Raw genomic sequence first — 26,739 nt, 5'->3', positions numbered from 1 at the left:
AACTGACAAAGCAATTGAATAAATTCCCAACTATACTGTCTTAAAAAAGCATAATGATGTTCATAAATGTTCATTTCTATTCCGTTTTCTTCATAAATTGGTGACAAATAAGGGCGAAGAAAAGGGGCTTATGTATATCCTCCAGTGCCCCCATCTCACTCTGGAAAGGGCAACTGAGATAAGGTAAGACTGACATTTTGGAAGTAAGCTTATTGCATCCACGTTTTTAAGGTGTCACAAGGCTAACTGCTCCCATCACCATGACTAACAAAACAGTAGGTCATGCAGGAAGCTGTTAACACAACGAGCCTCTCAAGATCAAAAGCCATGGGCCTTTCAGAAATTTACTGTGATGCAATGCTGCACAAAAAAATCCATCTAAATAACTGAATGTATGAGCTGTGTGTAATCACTGTTGCTTGTCCAGGAACATGTCTTGCTTACTTAACAAGTCTTTTAGGAATTCAGTGAGGAAAATCACTCAGTTCTGTTACATTTTGTAACCAGTTTTAGAGCCATAAATTATAATGACTGATATGCAATATCTTTATTTTAAAATGTCTATGTATTTCAATGATACATCTAAAAATGCATTTAACAACCCAATCTTTTGGAGAAATATCACTGATGTTTGATACTGAATTTTACAAACACAAAAAGATATTTTGTAAAGTGAAAATGTTTGCATGGTTTCTGTAGGCAGAAGATATTCTTTGCACCTTTGACTGTCAAGCAAGTGGTTCATGCTGTCTGTCTCAGTGACACCCAGTATCATGTCAAGACATTTCCAAAATTGAGACCTTTTAGACGTTTCTTTGTTTGCAGCACAATATGCACCAGTGTATTGTATATTTGTATATTCCACCTTGATGCAGTTAAAATATCCTTTAAATACAATACCTCTCAGCACCTGTGACCTGCACAAGTTCCCGAAAGAATGTAACGTCATTAACTCTGCTTTGAAGTGTTCTCTCTGTCCCTCTCTCTCTGTGGCTCCACCCTCTCTATGCTAAATGTGTCTCTGCATGCCAGCTCTCCAAAAGGCCCAATAAGAAAACTGTCATGCTATAAAAATAAAAATTAATTAGCATGTGGTAAACACACGAGTAAGTCAATTTAAGCCTGTTGCAGATGAGCTTCTAAAGCCATGTCTGTCAGCAGAAAGGCTACAAGGATGAACACAGATTAAAAGACAAGAGGAGGAGAGGATGATAGCATAAGTGTTGTCTAATCTGTTGTAATGACGGCAACTTCACATAGCCTCCAAGTCATAATATATTTTTCTGTGTGTGGGATGGATTGGAGAAAATGAGTGTAAAAACCCAAAGGTGGAAAGATTCTAGCTTACTTCTTCTGTCCGGTCTGGGCGCCCTGGGCAGCGCAAGAGTAGTTACCAATCTGCTTTCCAAAGCGTATTGCCATGGAGATATCACAGTCGTCTACAGCAACCACAGCCACCTTTTCTCCAGAGGGTCCATGAGGGGTGCCTAGACGTCCAATGTTAGGCTGTAAAAATACAATAACCATTACATTCAGGTATTCATCAACATTTACACATTATAGTGTTAAAATTGGTAAACCTCTAAGAATTCTCTACTCTAGTGATTCCACTTTTACCCTAAAAGATTATTTCTGCAGTTGCTGGGGGGGTACTTGGACAGACTGTGGAGCAGCAAAGTAATTTGATAACAACATCATTTTCATTTGACTTAAAAGCGTGTCCACTTACTGAGTCAGCTATAACACCTGACCAGTTAAATAAACATGGATAAAAGGTTAAAAGGAACAGCTACAGTACATGTAATCGCTAAGCTGTTGAACTTGCTGCTTAAGGTAATGAATAAGCAGCTGAAATAGGTAGATAAAAAACTGTTGAGGCTCTAGACTGTCTGCTGTCCAGTAATAACAAAATGGCAAAAAATATTCGCTCAGTGTGGATCAGTGCTACTTATACAATGTCTAAGTGCCCTTAGCTGGCTTGGAGAATAAGTACACAAGGCTCAGTTGGCTTAAGACAGCAAAAAAACACTGTGCTTTTGCTTGGACTTAATGATTACAAAGTAGGCAAATTCCTCCATCAAGGTCTGTGGCTGACAAATGTGGATCAGCTTATATAATCAGGTCAACAAATCACTTTAGTTTTTAAGGAAAGATAAGGTCAACTTTAAGATCCCCAAGGGGCAATCAATAAAATCATCCATTACTGGGCCATGGTCAAGAACATCTTTGTTGAGTAAAGACACAATTAGGGGGTGAAGATATACCAGAGGAGGGTATAAGGACACCAGATAAAACTCCATTAACTCACTTTTTTTTGTAAAAAAAAAAAAAAAATTCAATCAACCAAGATATTAAACCACAATCAATGTTAAAACTATTAGTGAGGCAGTCTGCTAAAATATGAGGCTGGATACAGTTAAAAGCAGAGCAAAAATCAATATAAAGCAGCAATGCAAAGTTCTTGACACCATCCATATGTTTTGTAAAAGTTCAATGGAGCATTTCCTTAACAAGTCAATTTGGAGTCAACACATCAACTCAATGTTGTTAAAAGAAATCGGTCTTTTTGATACATATGCAAACTATTTTGAAATGAAAACATAACCTTTTCATTTCCTTACTGTGAGTGGCTTACATTTGCTAAAATGATTAGTCAGCTTTCTCTGCTCTCTCTCTTGGGAGGCTAGAATAGAAAAACAGACAACAACGGGACTACAGATCCCAGATTTGATCACTGTGCTTTGTTTATTTACATAAGGCACCCAGGCTTCCTAAAAGTTGACAGGCTGAGCGCTGGCAAAAGAGACTTTCAAACCACTGAGGTGGTGTGTTAAAGGTTCAGTATTACAAAATAAAAAACAAAAGTCCTTTTTTTTTGGTCAATTTGTTCTTTAATAAAGTGATTACAACAGCACATTGTGTTTCATATGAAACAGAGATAAAGTTGCTCAAAACCAATAGAAGAGAGGGGGAGAAAAAAGCGGCAGAGATAAAAAAAAAAAAAGGCCAATGTGTGTGCATGTGTCCCCAACATAAATAGGATTAGAGTAATGAGATACTGGTGGGGCAGAGGCAAACAAAGGAAGAGGGAAAAAAGTGGGAGAAAAATGGAAAAGAAAGCGAGACTGACCAATAAGAGAGTGAAAAAGATAAAAAAGAGGCTGGCAACAGAGGGGTGCAGGCTCAGGTGGGCTCCGGTCCTGGCATATTTTCCAACACTGAGGGAGTTTTCTTATCGTCTACTGTGGCCACTCCCTTCCACATGCTCTGTTTCCACTGATTCCACAAAAAACAGATACTTTCCATAAAAACAAACAGGAGTACTACACTTGTGATTTCTTTCTTTTTCACATTTAATTTCATTCTTTTTTTTACACTAGTCCATCTGTCACAGGCATAATCATGTCACATTCATGCACACACACAGATAAACCTCAATACAAAATTATTTTATATAATTTCCTGGAAATATTTTATAGCTTCACAGGGGCAAAGGTCTGGAGCCTCTCCTCAAACGCTGAAGATGCACCTGTACCCTCATCAGCCTGCTCTGCTTCTCTTTCCTGAAGCTGCAATAATTCTTTTTCTTGGGGGTTCCAGTCTATCCACAAGGATGAGCGATTTTGGTGACACTACTGTCTAACAGTGAACTAACAGTAAAGTTACAGTATTGAATATTTTTTTCCCAATAAAAATTCACCAAAAATATACAAAAGCATTTTTATTTCAAAACTAATTGATGTAGTACCACTGGCAGGCGGCCATTAATTCGTGAAGTGATTTTGGTGACACTACAATATGTGAGTGAAGTTATTTGAATATCAACCACTATAACAGCACACTGACCAATGGCTATCGCTTCAACAGCTGCTGTCAAAGCGGCAATGAGCACAAAATCAGCATTTGACGAAAATGTTTCAATTGCTTTCATTTTGAGACTAAGATAAGAAAATAGACATTAATCTCATGACTAGGAGCAAAAAGTAAGATCAATATCAATGAGTACATTTCCCCAAAAAACTAACAAACAAGCAAATCTGACAAATGTGAGTTAAGTTAAACAGACTTAAATTCTTAACTATGCAAAAGGTTTTCAAGTGTTACACAAGTTAATTTGCCGCAGATAAAGAAAACCACTCTGTGAGCAGACTCTTCAGAGAAGCCTGTACTCACACAGATTACAGTCTTATCATCTCTTTTGAGTTCAGCCAAGCGAGGAAGGCATGAGATAAAGACAAAGAGAGGAAGCATAACATGGGAGAGAGCAAGTGAGAGAGAGATACAGTACCCAGATGAAGCCACGTTCCAAAATCTCAGGAGGTGCAGCTGTTACATGTGTTGGTTCATAGACTAATACACCCATGTATTGACACACTGAGTAAGTGCACAGCTACATGTATTTACCTAGGTGATGCATGTAACATGTAGGGGATATATTAGCACTAACTATTCTAGACTCACGAGTTTTCATGCAAAGCCATTATGCACAAATTCATGATATTTCATCCAACTGTGTCCAGGCTGCAGAACATCATACATTCATATATACCATGGTCATTTTCAAACAAAACTAGATAACATCTGAAACTACTGAAAACAAAATATGGGTAGTTTTCACAGATTTTAGATTTTAAGGCTTCATGTCTGCACCAAAAATCATAAAAGGGTGACAAAATGTTCTGTTTAATACTGGATAAATCACACAAATCAGTGTTTCCTTATTTCCCAGAATTTAGAAAGGGTTTTGAAAACTGACTTTGAAATGTTTAAAATAATTTGTACATCAGGGCCTCTCTAGGTTTTTTGTGCCATTTTCATAGAAAACTGACATGTCATTATATACAAGTGTAATGCAAAAGAAAATGGTCAAAGATTAAAAATGCCCAGTCATAAACATTAAAAAGGTAGCGGTATTCTTGTGTATACCATTTTTTCAAATTATTCCTCTCAGCTTTTACTTTTGAGCAGCATTTTGTTTTAATTCCACTTGACATTAAAATGTTTTAATAGAGATTTAACAAGCAAGAATGTGAGTAAATTAAAACTTATTCTTACTCAAAACTATAGTTAATAATTGTAGAATGTTCTGATTAGATGAATATTGAAAGCATATATCTTGACAGGAAAGACATTTGTACTACTGAGAAAATACTGCATTTTTAAAATTATAAATGCACATACTGCAGTTCCAAACAAATGCTAGTCTCTGTCCAGTGTATTTTAAATACATTTTTCACAATTTTTTCTGCTTTAAATTTTTTGCTTTGCATGGAAAGCCCCACCACAGGCAGCAGTTTGTCCTCTACATTTACATCCTGTCTTATTTGAACTCTTCCAGAGGAGGAGCAGAGTGTCTCCTACCCTGAGTCACTATAGTTTAAAAGATTATGCTGTAAAATATTTACACTTTGACAGGCAGACATACAAATCAGTAAGTGCTAATGATATATAGCTTTTCTCTGGAAACACTTGAAAGCTAAATGTTGATAGGTAAAAGAGGTGGTGGTGATCACACACATATCTTCACTCCACAGTTTATACATCAAACCCCTAAAAAAGAGGGAAATTCCTTTTTAAATAAGTCTTCATTGGATGCAATGTACTACATTGAACGTTGGTGTCCAGTTAGCTGAGTGTGTCTGTTAGCTGTGTAACTATGGCCAGCAGAACTGTATATAGTTTCAAGCATCTTTCTGACTTTCTATTTTCAAAGTACACTTGGCCATCACTTGGAAGGGCCCCATGAGAGTCTCTTATTTACCCTCTGCCCAACTCTGAGCCGTTGAAGATTCCCTCTCTCTAAGGTGTCGTCTCCAGGGAACGATAGGCTTGGTGCAGCCATGGCAACATACTTGATCCCCACAGCTTGCCACAGAGACAAAGAGGGCATAAGACACAAGTGGATGGAGGAATGCACACACACACACACACACACACACACACACATATACACACTCATAGACAAATGCATGCACAAACATTCCAACATACACCAAAAATAGTGCCAAATGCAATCAAAACATGCACACTTTCTTTCAACAGTAGCAACTAGTCTACACAAAGACACAGGACAAAGACCAAAGCACACGCACCCTCTCCCTCCCACCAACAGAGAAATACACGCTGACACCTCTATAGTCATTAGGCTGCCTGTCATAGCTGACATGATATCTCAAGCAGCCCTGTGGCTGGCATAAAGAGCCTTGCAGCACAGATTGAGTTACATGCAAAACACAGCTTCATCAAAAACACCATAAACGTGAGCAACTAACTGATGAATGGAAAATATGTGTGTGTGTGTGCCTTTGTATCACTTACATCATGAAGGCCGAAACCTGTTAACACACTCACACTGTGGGGACTCGGCCATTAAATCGAATGAATTTTAGGGTGGTAACGCAGTTTAGGGTTAGGTTAAGGTTAGGGTTAGGGTTAGGCAAGTAGTGGTTATGATTAAGATTAGGATAAGTCTACAGGAAATGAATGTAAGTCAATGTAAAGTCCCCACAAGGACTGAAAACACAGCGTGTGTGTGTTTGTATACATGTTTATCTGCGGCTGTGCGGACAAACTCAAGTTTGATACCATTGTTGTGAGGAGATTTTGGCTAGTCCTCAAAACCCCAAAGACCTGATTAAGAGTTAATACTTGATTTTAGATTTAAAGCTTGAATTAGGTTTATGTTATGTTAGTGCATGCGTCATGACAATAGGTATATAAAGATATAAAGTGTGTTTGACAAGCGTGTGTGTGTGTATAGAGGGTGGGATAGAAGGAACAGTCAGTGGTGATTATGTGTTGGTGCGTGTGTATGAGCAGCATGGGAAGGATGTCTGCAGAATGTGTTTAAGCCTGTGTGTTGACTGAGTGAGCCACAAGCATGTGTGTATGTGTAAGACAGGAAGCGGCTAGCAGGGCTGCAGACGGCAGCACAGCTCATTTTGATAATAAATGAAAAAAGGGCACACAGTCTATTATTTTATTGTGGCCCGCCTGCAGAAATACCATTGTTACTCCAACTCTGGGCTGGAAATTACATTCAATGGATATTTAAAAATGCGATCTCCTGATGTTTTGAGGTGTGTATGTGCATGCAATAGACAAAATGTTTTTATTATTATAAAGTATCTATAAAATAACAGTCTTAGTGCTGCAATATAAACAGGAGAAAAACCTGGAGCCAAAATAAAGACAGGCATTGAAACAACACCAATATCTCTCTTAGAAACGTGTGTGTGGGAGCACAGTGCTTTGCGGGGACCATAAGTCATTTATGGGGCCCAGAGGTTGTGCCCCACGAATAATTTATTACATTTTACAAAAATGACGGGGTGTAAGGTTAGAGCAAGTGTCAGCTTTGGTTAAGTATTAGGGTAAGGATTATGGTTAGGCAAAAAGCGATTCTGGTTAAGGCTAGGATATATCACCTGGAAATGAATGTAAGTCTATGTACGGATTCTGTAAGTGACGACTGCAAGGATGTGTGTGTGTGTATGTAAAGTTGATATTTGGCTTGTCATGCACAGGTTAGTGCATCCCACCTTCCCCTTGGCAGCAACAGACTCACTCATGTTCACATGACCTCACCTACCCTGTGGCTTGGTAAACTTAGACATGTGAATTATTCAAACACTCACAGTTCCTAGAGGCTTGAGACAAGACTACGATGTCCCATGTTCAAGCCTATATATTACTGCTGTCTTCATCTTCTCCTCATGCTTCCATTTGTCCATGTAACAGATGGACAGCAGCCATTGTTAGCTTGTAGGTATCATGCAGTGAAACAAATGTGTGGATGACACACAAACTGAGGTAAGGGTAACAGTATCCTATTTGGAACAGCTCCAGAAAATTCCTGCTACAACTTTACAGACATGGCCATCTGCCTTTTTATTGACATGAATGGGATTACCTTATGATTTATGCCTTGCATCCCTTTGTTAAAGCATAATTTATAGGCAGTTTTTGTCTCTTTGACATACAGCATGGATTTAGTCTTGGCAAGTTATTTGCCCAACATTTGTTAATTGGAACAGCGATTCACGTGTCTGCAACCATAGAATGGTGATTATAAAGGTATTTTGATCTTTAAACAGTGCTATAGGCTATTACATTATGATCAAAGCTTGTATCAGAATACAGCTGACAGACGGTTGGTTAGCTTAGCTTAGCATAAAGTAGGTGAGAAATGGGAGACAGCTAGCCTATCCAAAGGTAAAAACAAAACACTAAATCTTAGTAATTCACGTATCTCATTTGTTTATGTGGTACACAGGTGTGTAAAAATTAATTATACTTCCAATATATATGCTAAGCTAAGTGCTTTCTTCTTCTAGCCTAGGACAGTGGTTTCGATCTTCTCATCTAACTCTTGTCAAAAAACTCCCGAAATGTTTTCAAATTTATTATGAATTATAAAATCAAAGAACCAAATCACTTTGTGTTGCAGGATAATATTCTTGTGGAAAAATATACAGTAATGCAATTCCTATGATCTTAAGGGTACAACATATAGCGCTGGGTCTGCATGACCATAGTGACCATCTATTTAAACAGTCCTTTAATAGGGATTGTATAAGAGATAAGAGATACAAACAAGTTGAAAAAGATAGGAGAGAAGGTTGGGGAGACAGAGAGGTGCAAGAGGAGGAGGAAGACAAATTAGTACTATGCAGGAGTATAGAGTGGTTATAAACTACATGAATGTTTTTCTTTCTTATCTTTTTTACACTTCATAAGCATTTTTATCTCTTTTTTTCTCTTACCCCACAAAATTCCACTGTCTGTCTGTCTCTCTCAACATTAATAAGAGGTTTAGGTCATGCTAAGTGAGGTGTGTGAAATTTCCTCCTTTCAGTGACACACATACACACATCACAGCAGAGTGAGGAAGGAATGCAAAGATGGAAGAAGGTGAAGGGAGATAGACACGAGACAGAGAAATGTAGTGAGTTAGTCAGTCATGTATGAAAGCAGTCTGTGGGATGAGAGACGGGGTCCACCCTGGACAGGCTGCCGGTCTATCACAGGGCTGACATGCAGACAAACAACCAAACACACACACACTCCTATGGGCAATTTAGAGTCAACTAACACGCCAAAAGAAAAAAAAGGTTAATCATGTGTTCCATTGAGACTTCATTGTTTATTACAAACTAACCACATTCTTAAGAAGAATATATATTTATACAGTTTTTTATTCTACTGTTATTTAAAAGTATAGTACATATATTATATGGGACTAAATTGTTTAACTATTTTAAGCCATTACACACACATCCCAATAAATTACAACTTCACTTGCAGAAAACTTGATCTAGACATTTGCTTTCTACAACTATCTCACTACCATTCAATGAATTCCTCAATTAAAGCAACCACTAAGAACATGAACGGATCTTAGTGTAACACCAGACGAGATTAAGGATATCATCTAAAATGAAATCCCTCACACTGAATTACAATCTAAACAGAACTGTGTGAGACGTTTGCTGAGCCATCTCCAATGATCATTAATCACAGCTGACAGAATCAGTACTTTGCACCACCACTCTGCTGCCAAGGATCACATAATCACTGCTCACTGGGTGTCAACCTACCTACATGTTGCCCTGCCTGCCTGTCAAGACTCAGACATATTTATTTCACCTAAATAAACCTCTATGGAGGATGTCAATGAAAGATGACAGGTGAGCAAGAATGCTGTTACTGTGTCAATGTTATACACCACCAGTCCTTTTTTAGATATGAGAAGCCTCTCCAAGCAGACAGAACAGTGGAGCTAGGCGGATAAAGATGTAAAGGAGGACTGTGACATATAGTCACACAGGATAATAAATTGCATGTCTACATGCAAAAGTATTAAAGGACAACCAGAAAGATGCAGCAGTGATTCAGTGATCCAGCTCCTGCAACTTGGAAGACAGGAATCAACCAAACCTACAAAGCCTAGGCATTCCTCATCCATACACCACAGACATAGGCTAGTGTTCTCTGTGAATTTAAAATGATGTTTCTCTTCATTGTATGCTAGCATCTGTGCTAAGTGTAATTTTAAAATAAGGATGTGAGGGTACCTGAACATGCAACACCAGGCTGAAGCAGAAGATACTGAAAGCTGAGTTTTGCACATTTATATTAAAGGCACACTGTGAGGTTTTTGACAAACAGCAGCACTGTTTTGATGAGTTAGTCCCTGCTTTGTTTTTACTGTGTATGAGGACACACATGCATTACATGGGCCATATAATACATATTCCTCCGCTGTTGTTTCAGTAGTCTACTGAATGACATTTGGTGACAGTAAGATGCTAATACTAAAAGTATAGCACTGCGCCTACAAAGCACAAATGGGTGTAAACATTGCATGATTTTAATTAAATCGGGTTTGCAAATACTTTAGGAGAAAGGTAATGGATTCAACATGATTGTCATACCTCAAGGATACACAGAATATTTTGGTGAGATATAATTATGTAAACATAATTTTGTTTGTTTACAAAAAAATAAACTCCACAGGCCATCTTTAAGTCATGAAACAGTTATAATATGCTTTGGGGCTAAAAGTGGCACATAATATCATAATATCAACCCGAAGTCAAAAACTGGAGACAGAAGAAAGTCAGACCACATTGAGACAAGGCCCACAAGCCTTCAACAGCTAAACTAAGACCAGAAAACCACCAGCTCCTAATATAAGCCCTTCTACAGTCCAGACCAGTCTGGAGTGAGTTTAAACTAGTGTTACAACACTAGTGTTAGAGGCCACGTTACCACTGTATATCTGAGGCAAGCATGTACAATAGAGTTATTTAGCACTGTACTGGAAGCAAAGGAGGGACTAAATGAGATCCCAGGAAAAAGAGCACCAGTGGGGACTAGGCTAGAGGTCAGCGGTTACCTCCTTCTGATTGAGCTCCAGCCAGGCAGTATAGAGCGGGAGGCGCAGAGCCCCACTGGAGTCCACCAGACTCCCCCCGTCCTGGGAGAGAGACACCGTGAGAGAGAAGATAACCAAATTAGACCTGCAGCCCACAACCAAGCCACGTCACTATGTGTGTGTGTGTGTGTGTGCAGAATTTTTATGCATATTTATGCTGTCATGTGAAAATCTATTCACTCCAGTTAGGAGGAGTTTTGTGTTTTAATTCCATTTGCCTTATTTGCATATGCAAAAATCTTCTAAATGACACTAAATAAAATGTAAATTGTTATGTTTGCAATATGTGCTTTGTGTAAGTGCTTCTTCAATATTTTCCCCATCACTATAGAGAAGTTCTATTAAGACAAATATTTTCATGTGCAAGAAGAAGCAGATTATGTTGAAGTGTCTGTGGCTGGATTTGCTACCATTTGCCAATAATAAAGAAAAACATAATTCCTCTCTGCTAACTTCAGAAACATCTCTCCTACTACCAAGCACAACTCATGTACTACAACTCATGCTCGGCTGCCTTAAGACAAGGGTCTCTCTGGCAGATTTATATCACACTGGGAGACACTATGCTATGTGAAGAGCAGGTAAAATTTACAACAGGAAAACACAAGGAATGCTCCAAGAATGTGAAAGCCCCAAATCCAGCTTCCACACTCACAACAAAGGAGTCACAGTGCCACAAAACATAGGTTTGATGCATATTTATATGATACAGTACTGAATTACAATGTGTTACAATTATATCTGAGTGATTAACAGCACTGAACAAATTATGTTCTGTTTATAAACAGCCACAATTACATTGTATTATAATCAGCTAGTGGTATTTAAATGCAATGTTTATATTGGTTTGATGATAACGTCAACTGTTTGAGGTCTGTGGAAACATACAAGAACAAAGAATAACATGGCCTCTTCCTCAAAAACCACACCCTGCTGAGGAATGCAGAGTCCTGAACTTCATTTAATAATAATAACTAATAACTAATAATAACTTATCCTAATTATGTAAATCCAGTTCTTATTCTATTCTGTTTGTATTCTACTTTATTCTATTTTAGTTCCTAAATGTTATGTCACCCAATACTAGGTGAGAGAGAAACCATATTTCAATTTTCTGTATGTCCTGCTCATATGGTGAACTGACAATAAAATCCTTGAACCTTAACTACTTATCTGTGCAGATACATAATGAGCACAGCTGATAAAATGTGTTTGTCTCCATCACACTGTCAAAAACACCTAATAAAACATGCTGCATCTGTCCCTCTATGTCAGTACGGCCACCCAGGCAAACTGCATGTACTTTCAGCTATTAGCTATAAAAGCACAAGGAGATGGACGACAACTCCAAAATCACTTACTGGATCTTTGCAGGGTATTTTAAGAGCAATTATCCACTGTGCACATGTGTGTATTAAGCTGCATATCAGCTTGCCATGGAAACTCAATAAACTCCAAAACATCAAAGAAACAAGAAAACAAAAAAAGTGGCATGGGGTGGGTATTCAGTGGACTTGCCCCAGCACATGACATGGAGACAAAGTGAAGTTTTCAAACCTTTCACTAATACGAAAATATGTTAGAGAAAGACCTGTCCTCCTTTGAGTTAACACAAATAGGTTTTTAAATACTGCTGAGTGGTTGAGTTATACATCACAACTGGAATGCAAAATATACTCACTGTGCTTTTAAAAGTACTTCAGGCTATGCTGCGAAATAATTTGCACTTACATCCTGATGATGGCATGTAAACAGCACCAGAGTGAGAGCAAGGGATGAGCAGCAGAATCAGGGCAAGTGAACTACTGGTTATAAGAGCCAGCTAAGCCTGTCTGAGAATGCTGTCTACACACCCTAGCTGGAAATATCACTAGTCAAATTAGCTAGTCTAACACTTTTAACATGTCTAATGTCAAGTCAAAGCAGTATTAGTAAATGCTGTAAACACATGCTTGTCATGTCTGCAGCCATGTTTTGGAAGCATGTGGATGGATCACATGGATGTTAATGGAAGTTTATTCATAGCTCAGGTTAACAGCTAATTGCTGATTCACTCATACACTCCAAAGTGTTTGTTTAAAGGATAGTTGGGGAAACATGAATGCAAATATAATTAAGATTTCTGCAAATTCCATCTTGTTTATCATTTTATCTCTGTGTGTATTTCCTGTTTAGATGTCCTTGTTAACACAGTCAACTATCTTCATTCAATGGAATTTCAAAAATGTCTTTATTCTTCCACTTCTATTGTTTTATCCTGAACAGCAATATAGACATTGCACACATTCAAAAACACACACAAAAGCTCCATATTTGTCTGCCCTCCACAGATGCAAATACATGCACACATAACTTTCCAAGGAACCCAGATCATTGTCACAATGGCATGTGCATGTCTGTTGGCATGCCAACCCTCCCATGACCTTTGACCGCTGTTTTTCAACAGAGGCACCCTGGGACTTCTGAAGAGCGCAACAGTGAATTTCAAAGTGGACACTGGCACAATCCTGCACAACTTCAGTCACCTCATTATCACAACGCCTGTGTGTGCATGTGTGTAGGACTATTAAAAAACAACTGTGGCGCATGGGACGAACAACCCTGGAACAGCTATTTATAAATCTATCAGCCTCATTACTATGTGTATTCTTAGTAACAACAAGCAGGTTTCAAACTAGTAATTTACTAAACCAGTCTGCAATATTTAAAAAAAAGCCTAATGTAGTGAAAATCTAAGTAATGTCTAACCTGGTTGCTTGTAAAAATTTGTAGCACCATTCAGTCAAAAAAGATTGTACATGGAGAAATAGCAGTTTCAGAGTCACTATTCAAGCAATTTAGAATGAGCGGGAATGATCTGATTGTGCTAACCTAACTTTACTGGTATAATGCTTTGTATTTTAAGGTATATTTTTACATAAAATCTTCCCAGTTCTTTATGTAACAGCATTTTGATTTAAGGTCAGATATATGAGCTATATTCCACAGTGTCTCTTTAACTTTTCCATCTTCACAGGGGTTAGCAAACTCTTTTTTTTTTTTTTACCCAGTTAGCTACAAAACAGTTACATGTGGCAGTTAGTGGGTGTAAAGTATCAACAACAAAAAATTTAGATATATAGCTTCACTTAGTAAACATTCAGGTTAAAACATGACTAAGTTTGAAACAGGCTAAATAACTGACATAATGTGTGTTGTTTAGTGTAGTTTACGTTATTATTAGCCAGCATATTGATCGAGTGTCAGCTCAGTGTTCCACATCAATCTTTTAACTCATCAATCTAAACAGGTCATAATGCTAGCAAACTATTGTTAGTTTGGTTAGTTCAGTTACATACTGTATGTATAGCAGTTACTAGATGTAAATGATAAGTAACAACTAATCTCTACTTCTGTGTGGTGCAACTCTTTTTCCACTTTAGAAACGTATAAATACACGAATCATTAGCAGCCATCTTGGCCAAAATACCTGTAAGATAGCTAAAATCCTGCAAAGCTCCTGATAGATAACACATGGACAGAGAGGGAGCACTGCTTTATGTATGTGTGTGAGTATGCATGTTTGCATGACATGAATCTGGATTACATCACAAGAGAAGAACTGGCCTCTGATCTCTGGGCATTCACATTCATATATTCACATGTCAAATCTGTTGTGAGAGAACATTACTGTTGTCTGCCATAGACATTTCCACTAATCCCTCCAGAAACAAATGCAGGGTTAAATTACCATCAATCAATCTGTTCTCTGATCATTCAGCACATGAAGGAGAACTGACCCTGTATCAGTGCTACACTCAGCCTTGGGCTAACTTAATGGAATGTGTCACCGACTTTGCAAATCACTGGTCTGAATTAAAACTGACAATGCACCCCCAATGACATGTTAATGCCAAGATACATCTGTGTGTTCGTGCATGTACTACTTGTATTTGCATGTCACAGCAGCAAAGTTAACTGCAGACACCGAAAACAAAGCAGGAAATCTGTTCTGGCATGGAAACTAATCTCATTTCCATGGAGACATTCCTACAAACACTAAACAATCCAATCAACAAACAAATTAATGAAGTCTTCAGTACCAGCAAATTGTATCCTGCAAATAACAGAGGATTTGTAGCAATGCTAACAATGATCTACAAGGCTAAAAATTGTCTTTAGCATTATAAACACAGTCCTGGTTAACCAGCAGACATAGAGCCTTAATATACATATCTCAAACAAAAAATTAAGATGTGACCCTGCAACTAACATGGCACAAAATGGTAGCCTGACTCATCACCCTTGATGAATCCGTCCCTGTCAAGGCTACCATGTATGCTACAGGCCTTATTGCTCGCAGACACAAGAAATAGGCAAACAACACATGAAATGTGAGACGGTATGCATTGTAGGTCAAGAAGAGTGGTATTCTGTTTAACAAGTTGCAAAACAAGGGTGCTATTGCTGAAACACGATGCTAGAAGTCATCTCTAGTTGGTGATGCTACAGCATTCAGCTTCAGATACATGAAGCAAGAGTCAGAAAGACAAGATTGGAAAAAGAGGGACTGATGCTTTTTGCATCAGCATAGCAAGCACATGCATAAAAATTTACATTTTAGCTTTGAATGGCTCACATGCTTGTAAGGCTAGGTAAACTTGTAGAAATCAAATACAAAATTATGATTATTTACCTTTGTCCAATTAGCAACGCCATATAGTGTTCATGCATAATATTGCTAATTTTATTGCTACAAATAAAGAAAAACCTATAACAGTTAGTTCAAAGGAATCATATAATTAATAACCAGACACAAAATTAGATGTACATGTTTGGGGGCAACAGTGGTGCGGTGGGTAGAGCAGTTGTCTCCCAACCGGAAGGTTGAAGGTTTGAATCTTGGTGCCTGCAGTCCACATGTCAAAGTGTCCTTGGGCAATACACCGAACCCCCAAGTTGACTGTGATGGCAGCGCGTATGCATGCAGTGGCCTGGGGCCCTCAGCTCCAAACAAAATTTTGTTGTACGTGTTACAATAAAATAAAGCTTCTTCTTCAGAAGGTCAGTGTTATCTTATTTCCTGTCTGGTTTAATGTTATGAGAACAATACCCGCAGGCTCTGGAAGTTTGTTGGAAAATAACACCAGCAATTGACAGCAATATAAGCCCTTTAAATATGATATTACAACTAAAGTGGATACATGAGCTCGGCTGTGAAATAATCGCTGTCTCTTTTCTGAGACTGGACTTGGTAAAAAGGCAAGAAGACCATCGTGGGAACAACTTGGAAAATGACTGTATTCCTGTAAAAAGAATTAATCCTATTGACAGTGATTAAGACTAAACTGAGATTTTACCATTATGTAAGTATGCATAGGCTGCATATGAAGAGTCTACACTTGATGCAGATACACACATCTGCTTAAGCTGTCTAGTGGGAAAATACAGCAGATGAACTTTTGACCCTTGAAGCTAAAGCCAGGCCTCTGTGCTTCTTTCAGAACAGTTATACTATAATTCAGTATGAGGGGCTGAAGCACAGGGGTGAACCCATGTCAGTGTTTACATCACTAGTCAAAGCTGCACTGTTAAGGTCAAGGTCTGCCTTGATAGCTTCAAACAAAAGCCACATTTGATGCAGTTCAGTCCTATAGTGCAACTCCCGAAAGTATCGATCCCCTACTACAGTATGCTCAATGATCAAGATGGGTTCTGTGCTTTTTGGAAAATTTGCTAAATTCAACTTGACTTTTTTGTTTTATTATTACAAACACGCTAAGGCAAACTCTTGGGTCTGCATCCCATGTTATACTTCCCTTCCCTTATGCTGAAAAGAAAAATTCAAACATTTTACTGAAGCGAGAACAGCAGCAGTCAGATCGATTATTTGGTTCCTTACCTTGTTGTAGTAATGAAGCTGGATAGAGTGCCACTGGCCATTGCTGACTCCACCAGGGATGTAGGGAGACACTGTGGTCTTCTTCTCACCTAGATGACAAGGAAAGGACATTGCACAATGAAAGAAAGTGGTGGGTGAAAAGAAGAAGAGAAAAAGCAGTGAGTAGAGGAAGGACAAAGGGTAGAGAAGGGGAATTGAATGTGGGAAAAAAAGATAGCATCAATGTGCTGAACTGAGCAAGACAGTGTTTTATTTCTTATGAAATCAACTTTCATTTATGAGGAACCTCTGTTCTTTTGTCTTTCAAAAGTTAAAATGTGTTGCTTTAATGTAACTGAAATAAGAATTGCTCACAAAAAAGTGAATATAATTTCATCTAAATGATTAAACACAGCTGCTGTTTATATCTGCTGCACAGTTTCAGTTTAACACCCACATGATTAATTTAAAGGGACAGCATGTAAACTGAGAGTGAGTGGTATGGGGCAACAAGCAGGAAACAGCAAATACACTGAATCATGAGGCAGGCTGACAAACTAATTAATTATTTAGTTTCAACTTTGAAATAAAACCTTTGTTTAACTGTGAAATGCTTTATTAACAAACTGGAGGCACAGGAAAGTCACGAATTCAGAAAACAAACTCAATGTCCATCTAAAGTTTGTTAACATTAGCTAATGTCAGCTAATGTTTGCTAGGAAATATTCACCACTACATGCTACTGGTCATACCAGACCAAGGGTGTGTTTTATGCTACTGGTCATACCAGACCAAGGGTCAATTCATTATGAATTCAACTTTTCATGTATAAGACAAAGACTGTGCTTGTCATGCTTCAAAGTTAACTAGTGTTGCTTTAATGTCAGTGAGTAAGAGAGGGAATGCTCCCAGAAATGTGTACTTCACTCAAGATATTGCACAAGTTATTGTCCTAAAACACACACACGCAGAGATCATAAATCAACAATTGTTAGCAAAGCCAGTATTAGTCTGCAGTATCAGCAGTGCTGTAAAGTACAGTGGCACCAGATTTACTGAGGGGGTTTACTCTGTTTGTCAAGGGCAGAAGCAGCCTGGGCAGGAATCCACTGCACAGGAAATCAGTAAACCAGTACACCTTACAGCAACACAGACAAGCGGTGTGTGCAAGTCTTTGTATGTGAAAGTATGGAAAGAATTAATAAATCATGTCTGTTTTCTGGCTATGAATGTGAGGAACAGATTACAAAGAGGGGAAAGCATGTGTTAGTAAATGATGTTCTACTTTGACCTTGTAATTACTACTGTATACTGTACAAAGATAGGGAAGCATTGAAAGAGATACACTGCAAAAAACTACAATCAAAGACTTTCCCCTCACTCCTCTCATTAACCACCAGTCACTATTCAAAGCATTTAATTTGATGATTCATGCACCCAGCATTTAGTCGCATTTCAATTTTTGAACCAGGGCACACAAAATTGGCTTGACTCCCAAACAGGCTTCACCCAACATAATAATATTAAACTGGAGTCCTCCCTGTATGGTAGCATGGGAAAGTAGACCAACTCTGAAAACAACAGTCACCAATCCAACTAAGATGTGTTTGATCTTCAAGCCAACGAGTAACAGTTTGAACAATGATAGTGGGTGTGTGTTTGATTGCACTTGAACTGTAAGTGTGTGTGTTTGCATGTGTATGTGCATATTTGTGCATGTATGCAATTTTTTTAAAAAGCTTCAAGTGTTATACTGATACTGCGTGTGTGTACTGTGGAGGTGTTTTTTTTATCAGTTAAAAGTCTGTGCCATCATCAGTCGGAAGAAGCAGAAGCTTTCAAAATAGTAAAGCACATCCACCCCTCTCACCTTTACATACAGACACACAAAGAATTATTTATTCATCTCTTTGTGAAAGTAATTTAGATATAGTGTGTGTACACTTGTGCTACACTATTTACAATGTAGCAATGTAATAATTACTTTCACCACCACACACAGACTGTTACACACACACACACACAATTTGAAACCTAACCTCCAGAGAAGGTGAGCTGAATTTGTTCGTCAATGATCTCCAGGGCAATGAAGTCATGTTTTTCATTGAACCTGCCATTGTAGAGAAGGAGAGCATTCCGCTCTCTCGTAGCAAACCTGCAGAAACAAAAAATATTTTTTATGATCTTTCAGATTCTTTTAGGTAGTAGAGGAACAACTAAAAATGGAGATACTGTATGTGGTATCTGTTTAAATTTGGTTGCATACAAGTCAAAAGTAGTTTACGTGTGTTTTGCTTTCTGCTGTATGGAGGATCCATTTATCCAACTTAGAACTCCAAAGTGAGCTTTAACACACTGAACATTCAGATTTGTGTTACAGAAAAGGTTGAGTACTGTCTGCTCGAGTTCATAGTTCCAGTCACATTTCTAAGCACCTATCCAAGTCAAACAGACCAAGACTGAACGGTTGAGAGCCTTGCAGATAACTTTATAATTAAAGGACTGAGGGGTTCTAGAGAAACAGTCACTTGAAAAGGAAAGGCAGGATGTGTAAAATCAGCAAGGAAACAGTTCCCTTGCTTTAAATGATGTGCAAGTGTAGCAGAGAGGGAGAAATTAGCTCAGTACCTTCTCTTGTGTGTGTCTCTGAGGGTACAAAGTTCACACATGTAGCTGTTTGTGTGTTGGGAGTGTAAGGTGAGGGCAAAGGAGTCAGCTGACAGATGCCAGTGAAGCCTGCAAGGCAGGATGTCAGGATGGCTGTAGTAAAACACTGATAAGGGAAACTCATCAGGCAGCCTTTCCTGTTTTCACCGCACTGCAAACCTTTCTCACCATCATACTGTTGATGAACTCACGTTATTATACTCATCTCAACTAATGCAATAGAGATTTTTTGCGACATAATATTTACTGTGTGCATGTCAAAAACTTGCTGTACCAGAGTTATTTACCTTCAGCAGTTTCAGTTTATCTGACAGTGTGAGAACACAAGCACATTCAGGTGGAGTGTGTGTTTTCTTTGCTCCTGTATGTGTATATACATGTGCGTATTAAAAGGAGGGACCTGAGACACAATGGAAAAGTGTGCACATGCCTCAGCACGCCCCGTGTGTTTAATTGAACAGCTCCTCACACTCCCTAAATTACAGTTTACTAGACACACTGCTACAAGTATCACTGACATGTTGTGCTGCTGTGCTGCAAAAAAGTGTTGCATAATGCAGTAATAGCAGGTGGGTGTAAAGAAAAAAGTCACATTAACAGATTAAATTTTGTGATTCTAAAATGTTCTACATTTGAGGAAATCCATTAGCTCAGTCTGTTGGCAGTTACTTTGTATAAGTTCTTATCTATGAGTTCTAAAAGTAAAGGTATGTAATTTAAATAGTGTTTATCAGCTGTTATATAAGATGCAGTGGTTGGCACATCTGGCTAACTATAGCTTATTACTTATTACTGTCTGAAAGCTCTTCTGGCAATGTGTATATGTGTATATATATTTATAAATTGTTTGTTTCTCTTTTTTCTCTTGTTCTCTTTCCTATTTTAAATGGACATGTTTTCCTATTTTCTTTCTTTCTTTTTTTAAATTACAACACCAAAGCAGCACATTAACAAAACAAGACAAAACATAGAAGACAAGACAATAGATACAGGGCATTACAAAAGAGACAGAGGGTTTTACTTTGGTTTGTGTGTGTGAGAGTGTGAAGTGTGGTTGTGTTCAACTTTATGCAATCTACATAACAAAGCAAAACAAGACAAAACAAAACAAAAACAATAATAATACTAATAATTAAAGCAAGGAAGAAGGGGAAATAATAAAAGATAAACAGGGGTGAGAGGGTGACAAGGGGATTTAAACCAGTGAATGAGTAATAAAGACAGGGAGTGTACAGGTAATATATCTGCCCCAAATCACAAGCATTGCAATAAGATGAGGTCATTACTGGGGAGCCCTCCATTTTTTTTCTACTTGCTATTTTTTTCTATTTTTCTATTTGGTTATTGACTTACAAGCACTTTGACAGCTTCTGTACTGGAGACAAATTCCTTGTGTGTTTAAATATACTTGGCCAATAAACATGATTCTGATTATTACATACAGCAGTAAAACTTGGCCACTGTCTTTTAACACAATATGTAGCCTTAAATATTTAAAAAGTCCTTAACAAGATTCTTCTTTTAAAACAAGTCAGCTAGCTAGCAACATTAAAATGTCAGTTATTAAAAATACAGCATTTTCAACACTGGAGATGACATCAGCTTAATTAGCTACCTTTAATAAGCAACATCTGATGGTAAATCTGCCATTTTTATTACTGTAAACTGAATATGTGCCATGTGAAAATGGAAAGCTTGACAGGCACAGTCAGTTAATTGCCTTGAACTGAATTTCACCCAAACCTAGTTATTTAAAAGAGGGTGTATGGCAGTTTGTGGCAATTAGGAAACAAAGGAGGCAGGCAAGAAAGTACTTACATGAAGGAGACAGTAAAGTGGAACCTTTGCCGCAGGCCTCTGAAGGTGATGAACGACTGTCCAGGGAAGCTGCGGGTGGTCATCTCACAGTAGGGCTTCTCGTACTCCCCTGGTGGACACTGGCACATGAAACCACCTGCCAGTCGGTTCACACACTTACCACCGTTTTTACACACACCAGGTACACACTGATCTGATGATGCATTCAGCTCACAGTGTTCGCCTAAAAGAAAAAGACAGGACTTCAGTTTAACACAATTTCTGTACCATAATGTATCTGTTACACAGTATGTAATGTCCTTTACTTGTCCTTCAGTTCATTTATTTTTTTATTACTGGTGTTGACACCTTTACTGCTGACCTGGTTGGAATAAATAACATCTTCATACCCTGTATGTACACTCTACATCATTTCATCTTTTCTGTGAGGCATGCTGGCCACAGTTGACTGAAACACAGCCAAATGGAATCCAGTTGTTTTAACAAGATGTCTTTGATGATCAGTCAAGCACACTTACAACTAAGTCTGCAGAAAAAAACATGGTGTTAGCATTATGTTGTTAAGGCCCCTTTTAAAATATCAGTTCGAGAAAGGCCTATCTCTATCCAAGCATTAGCAGCAATGACAAAGCCTAGTTTACATGGCTTTTCTGGGAAACCACAAAGTACCCACAAAGTGATGTTACCATATTTGGAGAAAGGATGGAGACAAAGAGGAGTAAGGAGCAGGCAAAGGGAGTGACAAGATTAAAAGCTAACTGAGAGTGAGCAAAAGACAGAAAGAAAGGAAAACTGGATAAGCTGAAGCAAGGATGAAAACTCCTCAGTTAGGTCCAATCTATAGCTGAAATCAAGCTGAAACTTTAACGTGAACTTGATGTTTACAATAAAAACTGGATAAAGACACCAAAAGAGCTCTGTGTGATCTTTCATCAGTGCATTAAAATGCATGCCTGGGCCACTGCTGCTGCAGTCTCATTAACTAAAGCTGTCAGTACAGAAGCTTTATCTGTTTTAGACTACCAGTCAAAGGACTGAACACACTTTCCCATCCAATTTAATCAGGGAGGTGTGTCCAGATGTTTGACTGGAAGTGAATATGACTGCTGAAAGATTTACAATGGTTTAGATTTAATAGTTTGGCTAGAAACTCACCAAAATTAAGCACTGGGATTTGGGACTGATCGTATCCAGTTGAAACTTACCAGGACACTTTGAATTAGCTCATTATAAATAAGCTATTTTCAAGTTGGCTTGTTTGTTGCCATAAGTTTGTCCTTCACTATCCAACTTAGTAGCTGCATGATGATATAAATTTTATTAAATGATATCATCCTATTTAGTTTCTCTACAGCAGTGAGTCTTGTCATGGGAAATTCCTCCTAAATGACCATGTGGCTCTAGCTTTGTCTAAAATCAGTGACTTGGGCCCAGTTTCCTGACTTGGCTCATTGAAATTCCTCCACTAACACACCAGCAGACTTCTTTCTGACTGTAATATTACTTGTGATGGGTGCCTCTGTGTCCCATGTAGGGTTGTGTATAAACCTGCTGTCCAGACAAGATCTCTCCACCCAGGACACACACAAACCTCCAACACCACAACCTGGAACCAGCTAATAGCCCCTCTCTCCCCAGTATAATCCCTTTTTTCCTAGGGAGAATTATAAGGATCAGTTTCCCTGTAATAACGGAAACCCAAGGAGGACAGAGTGGGCCCCTGCTGTCGTCAGTGCCATAATGACCCCTGATGAGCATAAACTATCTGGAGTTGGACTGTGACCTTGAAGGGGGGGCACCGAGATGTGGGTAAGGGAAATAGGATGGGTGAGTGTAGAAGATGTACATGGGGGAGTAGGGGAAGAAGGCAAGAGTGGGCCAGTGAATTACAAAGGCAGGTATAATCAGGTAATGAGATCAGATAGCATGGGTGAAGAGAAAGAGAGGAGAGGTAAGGTGGTGAGACAGACAGAGGGAGAGGAGGGATGAAGGCTGTCAGGGGCTCTTTATGCTCATTTATAGAGGAACAAGGGAGCAAAGGTAGACAGTCAGGTATCAGATGTACAAAGGAAAAGTTATGGGAGGAAGATCAATGACATCAGGAAATATTTTGGAAAGTGATTTCAATGGGAATGATAAAAGCTTCCAAGTTATCCCATGGCTCAGCTACCATGTGAATACTGCACACACTGTAATTACCATAACTCACAGCTTTGTTCTTTTTTCCTAAGTCAATGAAAAAGCCAGGTTTTAATATAACGGTACTGTTGAGTTTTAATGTAAAAGTTAGTCTTACATCCAGTGTTTCTCTCCCACAAAAATGCATTTCCTCTTAGAATATTTGAAATGTCAGTTCTTTGAATATTTTCAAAACTGCATTGATTCATATTTGTTAGCTAGCAGTCTCTACCTTTTAGTAGGGTGTCGCTATATGTCTTGGCCCATTACCACCACATGTGAATCAAAGGGAATAGCGAAACCTGCATGCTGATAAACATACATGTGCATCTTTATCCACATGGTAATAGAGCTTGAGATAAAAAAAAAAAACACAGGTTAACTTTAAAAAAACACAGGGATAACTTTAAACCAGCATTCAAGTATGTTTTTGGCCATTTAGGGACATAAAGTTGTTATGTACTGTAAATAAACAACTTACCTATTTACACATCCAGATGACACTAAGAAACAATAGCATTCATTTTATCTTGTGTTTCTGGCTACTCAACAAATGTAATTACAATATTTAATCACCTTTTTAGCTATCTTCTGACATCCACCAACTCCTGAAGGAAATATTTGGCTCTTTAGCACCTAAATGCTTCCTTTTGTACACTTGTTAATTGCTAACTTTGTCTGTCTGATATGTGCTGAGCAGGTAGCGTATGTCCGTTTATCAGAACGTTTCTCACTAAAAGTAGCAGCCTGCTTCATCTTGCTTCAGCTAGAACCAATGCTGATTATTGCAATGACAGTGAAGCCAAACATTACGTCTGCAGCCCTTAAAAAGCAACAGGATCTGTAGAACTGAAAACTACTGCACAGTCCAGTGATAATCATCTAAAGTTGTCAATGCCAATTCAAGCAAAACATTTCACATTAAAAACAGTTTTTTTAAAAAGTTATACATTTTTGTTATAGTTATATTTAACTGTAGTATGATTATTCTTAGTTTTAAGGTAAAACAATTATTAAAGCTCATGTGGTTTTGGTTGGTGGGTTACGTAAGACAGATCTGGTTCAACCAGTTGAGTCAGAATTCATTGCCATCTCTTCCTCTTTATCTCTGTGCAGCAATAAATCAACTACTGCACGTGTATGTGCCTGTGTGGCTATACCTACACTATGACAAAGCGTGTTTTCCTTTCCTGCTCTGGGGTCGACCTCAAGCTAAAACAATAGGCGGTAAAAGCTTTTACATTTTGTCAGTGCGGTTTGGCAGTTTTGTACGAGTCAATAAAGCCATTGTCAGGCACAATAGGAGACCTTCCTCATACTTATAATTGATGTAGTTTTCTTTGAGAAAAATATCTTATGTGGTTCCTTTAATACACACAGACTATTGTCAAATATGTGTGATTTGTATTAATCTCAATATAGTTTAGTTAAGGCAAAAAAGACTAAGTTAGATTTTGTTCTAAGAATTCAACACAAATGGAGTAATATTTTGATTTTCCCACATACCTCCCATAAGACATGAGCTACAAAAACACTGAATACCAAAAGAATAACTGTGTCATAAGGTCCAGACAGTTGCTTCCAACAAAATATGTAGGTTTTAATGAGGATTATTTTGAAAATGTAGGTCTTTAGTCAAAAGATTTTTGCAATTGCTACACAAAATCTGCCAGTGATGTGTGAAATAGAGCTATATCCAGGATCTGCATGCAATTAACTATAAAGAAATGTCTGTCATAACAATCAAACAAAAAGGATATTACGATAATCTATTTTGACTTTCTTTTGTTGCTTTCAAAGAAAAATAAGTATTAATATTTGTTCAACAATTAAAGTGTTATTTTATCATGTTTTTTCCAGATAGCCAACTCACCTGTGAAGTCCTCCAAGCACTCGCAGGTGTATCCTCCCTCTCGGCTGCGACACCTGCCATTGTTCTTGCATGGTCCTGAGTAGCACAGGTCAATCTCAGTCTCACAGTAGTCCCCGGTGAAACCAACTGGACAGCGGCAGCGCAGCCCATTGATGGGATGGATGGGCCGGAACAGAACCGTGTCAGAGGCGATGAAAGGAGGGGAGCTGTCAAACTTCAGCACCGATACACACTTCATGTAGTTCTCACAGGGCTCGCGCAGGCAGATGTTGTCATCAAATGGCAACACCTGGAGGGAAGAAAAAAAATTTCAGTCATATTAATAATAATTTTTGAGATTTCTCCTACATAACCTTCTGTTGTTTTGATTTGAAACCCTTGAAATGCTAGCTTTTTGTGTGTGTGTGTGTGTATGTTAAATGTGTGTTACCTCCTGAGAAGATATCAGCCTGAGCAGAGTTCTGTTGAGGTAGATCTGCTCCTGTAGCTCCTCAGAGGGAAAGAATGTCCCTTTACCTGGGGACCCTCCAGGCTGCAGTGCAGAAAAGGTTACGTTGAGGATGGAGCCTTGCACATCAGTGTCATTTTGGATGTTGAACACAAACACTGCTTCCCGTTTGGTGGAGAGCACAGCTGCCATGCCATCAAGGAAAAGGCCAAGCAGGGGAGAGAGGAAGCGCTCCTGGGACATGTTCTCCAGACGCACAGTGATGCTGTTGGTCAACATGTCATCAGTGATGATGGTGACACGCAGCGTGCAGAGGGCCACCACATGATGGATACCATCTGGACAAAAGACAGAGCAGATATTTGACTTTTATATAGGTTTAAGTTAAGTAAACAAGTTATCAAATGACAAATGATTTGGAAATGAGAATGAACTGATGAGTTTGGCAAAGTCAGTTAAACCTTCCCAAATCCGACAGAACAGGAAAGAGTCACTAAACTCTAAAATGGTGTTTAATTGCATCTGGGATAGATGTTACAGCTGCACCCATATAATGGATGTATCAAGTGTGAACGTGGCTGAAGAATGAACGCATGGTCTAAACGTATCACATTTGGTAAACCCAGCCAGTCCCATGTCTTCAGCCATGTCTGCACTCTCTACTCCACAGCTTAACTGCTTGACTGTTTAACACATTTGAAGCTAGAATGAACAGTTGCCATTTGGTGTAGGTGTTGTCTGATTAAAGCCCTGGCTTGGAGTAACTGGGTCAGTATAAGATTTCTGTCCCTGGGGAAGACTGGGTCTGGTCTCACACTTACTTCTGGCACAACTGGTGCCTATGGAGGGAAACAAAAGGCTATAGGCAAAGAGCATGGACTGGATGAGATACAGCTGACAACAGGTGGTGAGGCCAGATGAAATTCACCGGGGGGTGGGGAGGGTTAATCCTGCTG

At 38.6% G+C, this 26,739-nt stretch overlaps 1 protein-coding gene across 5 annotated transcripts in view; it reads right to left on the bottom strand.

Annotated features, from left to right (window-relative positions):
* The window catches only part of celsr1a (cadherin EGF LAG seven-pass G-type receptor 1a), a 110,187-nt gene that overhangs the window by 40,252 nt on the left and 43,196 nt on the right, over positions 1-26,739 (bottom strand). For all 5 annotated transcript variants that reach the window (XM_020601361.1, XM_020601360.1, XM_020601363.1 and 2 more), the window contains exons 2-7: positions 25,766-26,121; positions 25,336-25,624; positions 21,285-21,507; positions 18,839-18,954; positions 16,821-16,909; positions 1,349-1,506 (exon numbers count right to left, since the gene is read on the bottom strand). In XM_020601361.1, coding sequence (XP_020457017.1) covers positions 1,349-1,506; positions 16,821-16,909; positions 18,839-18,954; positions 21,285-21,507; positions 25,336-25,624; positions 25,766-26,121 — 1,231 coding nt within the window. The remainder of the gene's footprint in view (positions 1-1,348; positions 1,507-16,820; positions 16,910-18,838; positions 18,955-21,284; positions 21,508-25,335; positions 25,625-25,765; positions 26,122-26,739) is intronic.

This window comes from Monopterus albus, unplaced genomic scaffold (genome assembly GCF_001952655.1).
Source record: "Monopterus albus unplaced genomic scaffold, M_albus_1.0 scaffold51.1, whole genome shotgun sequence".
Lineage (NCBI taxonomy): Eukaryota > Metazoa > Chordata > Actinopteri > Synbranchiformes > Synbranchidae > Monopterus > Monopterus albus.
Note: the sequence above shows the minus strand (reverse complement) of the source record. Positions and strands in the feature narration are given on the sequence as shown.